This window comes from Nicotiana tabacum, chromosome 23 (assembly GCF_000715075.1).
Source record: "Nicotiana tabacum cultivar K326 chromosome 23, ASM71507v2, whole genome shotgun sequence".
In the NCBI taxonomy this organism is placed as follows: Eukaryota; Viridiplantae; Streptophyta; class Magnoliopsida; order Solanales; family Solanaceae; genus Nicotiana; species Nicotiana tabacum.
The window spans coordinates 145,374,908-145,380,605 of NC_134102.1; the positions used below are offsets into that span (position 1 = coordinate 145,374,908).

The 5,698-nt window shown below is 35.5% G+C and overlaps 1 protein-coding gene across 1 annotated transcript; it reads left to right on the forward strand.

Moving 5' to 3' along the window:
• The first annotated feature begins 522 nt into the window (after positions 1-522).
• Positions 523-5,475, forward strand: LOC107787411 (alcohol dehydrogenase-like 4). The gene is made up of 10 exons (XM_016608977.2): positions 523-676; positions 949-1,085; positions 1,199-1,248; positions 1,336-1,667; positions 2,062-2,144; positions 3,184-3,259; positions 3,432-3,493; positions 3,589-3,684; positions 3,769-3,930; positions 4,046-5,475. Exons 1-10 carry the CDS (start codon positions 616-618, stop codon positions 4,154-4,156), a joined length of 1,170 nt encoding a protein of 389 aa, XP_016464463.1. The 5' UTR covers positions 523-615; the 3' UTR covers positions 4,157-5,475.
• The last annotated feature ends 223 nt before the right edge of the window (positions 5,476-5,698 follow it).

Below are 5,698 nucleotides of genomic sequence, written 5' to 3' on the forward strand. Positions count from 1 at the left end.
GATATAAACTGAAAAAAAATTAACCTTTGCATTTCTCTTCTAAATCTGAAATTTTTGTTTAAGCACTTTTAAGTTTCAAAATCAAAAAGTAGAAATATTCTCAAGAAAAAGGTACAGAGAGAGAGAGATATCAAGTAAGGCCGGCAAGAAAAAATAAATAAATAAATAATAATAATAATAATAATAATAATAATAATAATAATAATAATAATAATAATAATAATAATTATAAAAAGTCAATATTCTCATTTTAGGTGTATGAGGTATAATAATTATGGGAATTACGATATAAGGAAGGGGCTAATTAGTACAAAATTATAAATAATAACCAAACACACAACTAAATTTAGTTAAGTGTCAGTTTTATTTGCAGTGATTGCTAACAAACGTCATGGTAGGGATGAGAACGAATTCAATTAGATTTTCCTGTTTATGAATAAATAGATGGGATGTTATTAATTATTTTGGCAGCCCCGTTTGACCAGTAGGCTTTCGCTAGCACTATAAGAGGGCCTGCACCTGTGAATTTCTTTATCATCAGTTCCATAGTCTTTTATAAAAGAAACCTGACTATAGGAAAGCCCCAAAAATAGACCTCAATTAACAGCTAGCAATATGGCTGCCAATGGCATTTCCCATGTAAATGGTTCGCTTGGAAAGGTTATCACTTGCAGAGGTCAGTTTATTAATATATATATTTTTTTAACCCCAGTAAAATTCGCAGTCGCTACAGTTTCTGCCACAGCCTCTGCCTTCGGGTGAGTTCTCTGTGCGCACTGGGACGTAAACCGCACTAGACAAGCCATGTGCGACAGGATCGACTCAAAAGGCATTGAGGGAATCGATCCAGTTTATTAAATTTTGTTATATAGGAACATTGGATTTTGTTCTTTCACCATATAGAAATTAACAGAGGCTTATATGATGTTGTTCTTGTCGTTGTGCCAGCTGCTGTGGCCTATGGTCCAGGGCAGCCCTTGGTCGTAGAACAAGTGCAGGTGGATCCGCCTCAGAAAATGGAGGTCCGAATTAAGATCCTCTTTACTTCCATCTGTCATACAGATCTCAGTGCTTGGAAAGGCGAGGTATATATGTACTACCAAGATTAATCAATCACATAACTTTTTCGTGTCTATATATGTTCTCAATTTATTTGTTACTAATTATTAATTGTGATGATTTTTTAATTGGTATAAAGAACGAAGCTCAACGAGCTTACCCTCGAATTCTGGGACATGAAGCCTCAGGGTAAGTCGAACATCAAGCCGAAAATATAAAAAAGTCTTTCTTTCTTTGTTTTTGAAACACGAATTCAAATGAAAATTACTTATGTAGAGTGGTGGAGAGCGTGGGAGAAGGGGTGACAGATATGAAAGCAGGAGACCGCGTAGTACCAATATTCAATGGAGAATGTGGAGACTGCGTTTACTGCAACTCTTCAAAGAAAAACAACTTGTGTGGCAAATTCCGGGTGAATCCGTTCAAAAGCGTGATGGCCAACGACGGCAAGTGCAGGTTCAGGAATAAGAATGGCAATCCCATCTATCACTTCCTCAACACTTCCACATTTAGCGAGTACACTGTTGTCGACTCTGCTTGCGTAGTCAAGATTGACCCCGATGCCCCACTTGACAAGATGACCTTGCTTAGCTGTGGCGTTTCCACCGGTAATTTATCACTTCAATTTAATTGTTTGATCAGATATAGTATACATCTAGATGAAATACGTGAAAAAAACATCAGTCTTGTGTACAAAGCATTCTATGTTTATGCAGGACCGAAGACGGACCACACTCTAAGGAGTATGATATGCAAGTATTAGTGACTGTTTTCGCGGCTCGAACTCGTCACCTACAATACACACGGGAGATAAATTTTATTATTGCTCCGAAGGTGTCTTTGCGGGTGAAATACATATGCTTATTAATTTTTGAATACCAAAAGGACAAAATTTTTGGTGTCCTACTTCTGCAGGAAACTGCAATTTCTCAACTTGTTTCAATAATTTTGCAAGTTGTGGATACAATTAAAAAGAAATGAAATGGATGATTGATGATGTAGGTTTAGGAGCTGCGTGGAACACGGCTGACGTTCAAACAGGGGAAACGGTGGCAGTGTTTGGATTAGGAGCTGTCGGTTTGGCTGTAAGTTCCCAATTAATCACTTTTCTGTCTTTAGGCTTTACAACCATATGTTTTTGTGCTTGCTTAAATGGTTTCATCTAGAATTAGAAAAGTATTACGTTACGAAAATAAGATTAGAACTAGTAAAACGGCTATTAAGTCTTTTACCTTCATCCAACCATCAATTAATTCCTAATTAAATGATATACAGTAATTATTAATAAGTGGGTCTGAAGCTCTTTTCTCTATCTTGTTTTCTAGCTCTCAACTTCTTTTATAATTGTCAACAAGAGCATAGGCATCAAGATGATGTTGGATATCTGTTACTTCCTTTGTTGACACAACTGTCCCCATTCCCAAGCTCATCTAATTAATTAGGACATCAATTTTCGGTCTCCATCTTTTAGATGGCATCGACAGGGACTGATGCAGTATTTTTGACATATAATATATATTGATGTGTAAAAATTTGTTAAACTTATAAAAATTAATAGATATAAACTTATAATTTTAAAAATTCTAAAGGATAAATTCATAAAATTTAATTTCTAATACAGTCTCTTTTTTTCACTGTTCGGTAGCTCGAACACCTTCTTCTACATACACGTGACTGATTGACAAATCTCATTACTAGTGGAGTAGTAGCTTTCTCTTCCTTTTCTTTCCTCTAAAAGAATCACTGCAACTTGGCCACGTTGACTCGTATTAGTCCGTGACACAATTCATGGAACTAAGTCAACTAACATAGAGATTCGTCATAGTTTTTATTAGATCAAGGAAATTTGTGTTTCAATTTATTACGTCTCCATCGTTCTAAAGTCAACAGTATACTTTGATTTACTTCTTTAATCATAGCTTTACTAGTTGTATCCCCCTCCCCCCGCCCTCCCCTTTTATGGATTGAATCGTTGTAAGGGAAAAACTATGAATTTAAGAAGCAGAATCTACTACACTAACAGAAGGTGTTCAACAATATCTTGGCAAATATAATGTGATTTAAACTGACCAGTTTCAAAACAAGATTAGCAAAAAATTAATTCAAATTTCAATTTGGGTGCAGGTTGTGGAAGGGGCACGAACCAGAGGTGCATCGAAAATCATAGGAGTGGATATTAATCCTGAAAAACGTATCAAAGGTAAACTCTTCCTGAAAAAGAAAACCATTAAGAAAGAGTAAACACTAATTAAATTTGGAGGCTGATATTTATAAGATATCCATGCATGTGGCTACAGAGTCTGCTCTGAATTAATTAAGTTGACAATTAGACAAATAATTTGGCCCCTAATGCTATTTTTTATGCTCCTAAGGTCAAGCAATTGGAATTACCGACTTCATAAACCCCAAAGAAATAGATATATCCGTGCATGAGGTCAGTTCTTATAAGGAGACAAACTCCAAAAATTAATTTATAAATAGGATAAGTATTTTTATTTATAATCACATGGCATGTTGAATTGGGTGCAGAAAATAAGGGAAATGACAGAAGGAGGGGTACATTATAGCTTTGAGTGTGCTGGAAATTTAGATGTTCTCCGCGATGCATTTTTGTCCACACATGATGTAAGATTTATTATATTCTTATTGCACAATAAATTAGCATAAAGAATGACTGTTGATAAAAAAAAAATTCAAATATTATTGTAGGGATGGGGAATGACAATAGTTCTAGGAATCCATCCGACACCAAGATTGCTGCCACTCCATCCTATGGAACTGTTCGATGGCCGTAGGATTGTGGCTTCTGTTTTTGGTGACTTCAAAGGGAAGTCCCAACTTCCTCTTTTTGCCAAACAGTGCATGGCTGGGGTAATTAAACTCTATTTTACATCTTCTCCTCCTCGTCTTATATTTTTTTTCTCTATAGGACTTTGCTCATTCTTGTAAACTTTCTGACTAATGTGTATGAACTAAAATTAAACAGGTGGTGAAATTGGACGAGTTTATTACTCACGAACTGCCCTTTGAGAAGATCAACGAAGGTTTTCAATTGCTTGTGGACGGAAAATGCTTAAGATGCCTTCTTCATCTTTGAATGTTTTCGTGTTCTTTAGTGAAGGAGTTGGGGGGAGGGGGAGGGGTGTTTGTACGTAGGAGGGGAGAAAGGTACAAATATGCATATGAAGCAATTGATGATCCCCACATCTCACTAATTAAGTAGTGTATGATATATTCGAGATCTCGAGTGTAGCTTTCTGCAAAAAAAAGTTAGGAAGAGTCCATTTGTATGCGCTTTCAAATGTGGGGTACTTTGTGAAATTCTACATGTCAGTATCGTGGAATATTCTAAATATTGGCTATATTTTTATGGTTGAAAAAAAGTATGAAATATATTTGCATTGATAACTTTAAAGGTAAACGGTAAAAAATTATTTTTTGCAATATTTGTTAAATAAATTGTGTTTAGCCAATTTTTTTAAAAAGTGTTTTTGAGTGTCAAATTACCAAAAAGATAATACCAAGGTCTTATAGTTATTTTAAACTAGTTAATTTATTCGCGCTTCGCACGATGAGATATATTTTCTTGTAAATATTGTTGATGTAGAAGGGACAAAAATTAATTTCAACACCAAATCAAAATCAAAGAACAAACACACAATGCAAGATATACATATAAAAAAAGAATAACAAATATCAAATGTAAGGTTATACTAAACAGTCATTCATGTGAAATGGTGAATAATCTTTCCGTTTTATTCTTTATACCATCCAAATGAAAAACCATTATAAAATGGATATATTTCAGTGCTAATATTTGGTCTTGCCTTCAACCATATATTAACTTCTTCTATTCTGATTTTTTACGGCATTGGATGTATACGATCGAAATAAATTTCGACTTTGGCACGTCCGATCAAGTTCGAACGGTGATTTATCGAAGTAAGATCCCGAAGGGGGAACAAACTAACCTCGAACTCGGGGAAGCCGATCCGTGTCGAGTTCGATATCATTATCAAAGCTCGAATAAGAATCGAACCATGATGCAGAGTAGACCTATCATGCTGATAATCCAGAGACCAACCAACATTGACCTCGAATCAATTCGAGGGCTCGAACCAGGATCGGGCTCGAACCAAGATCACAAGTTCGAGCCGAAATCAAGCTCAAACCAAAATCGAGGGTTCTAAGCAAGATCGAGCTCGCAGACAAAAGCCGTTGCAATCCCACTAGAGAGAATATTAGCAGAAATTATGAAAAAGCTAACTTATCATGGGTCTCCCACTGAATGTTTATTTTATTATGCTTATAGCCAAATTCCTCCACTATAAAAGGGCTTGGTTACCATTTCTGTAGCACAAGTTTTTCTGAGGCTTATATTGTAATAAAAGTGCTACATTCTTCTACAGTAAAAAATCGCTCTTTCAAACTCCTTAGATTGATTCTATTTGTCGAATCCTAAAGATTCATTGTTCCTGATAACCTTATCTATTTTGCATTCTCTCCAATCTATATTTATATTTTTATTTATCCTTATATTTTGTATTAAGTTACGCCACATATCCTCGGAACTGCGTATAAATTCAACTCTATCCATTTTTCGGGTAAACAGTTTGGCGCCCACCGTGGGGCCGAGGAT

Excerpts from the sequence above, each read along its gene's own strand:
- LOC107787411 (XM_016608977.2), top strand. The coding sequence starts at position 616 with ATGGCTGCCAATGGCATTTCCCATGTAAATGGTTCGCTTGGAAAGGTT. Across the intron at positions 1,086-1,198 it reads TCAGTGCTTGGAAAGGCGAG|AACGAAGCTCAACGAGCTTA; the intron begins GTATATATGTAC and ends ATTGGTATAAAG. Across the intron at positions 1,668-2,061 it reads TAGCTGTGGCGTTTCCACCG|GTTTAGGAGCTGCGTGGAAC; the intron begins GTAATTTATCAC and ends TTGATGATGTAG.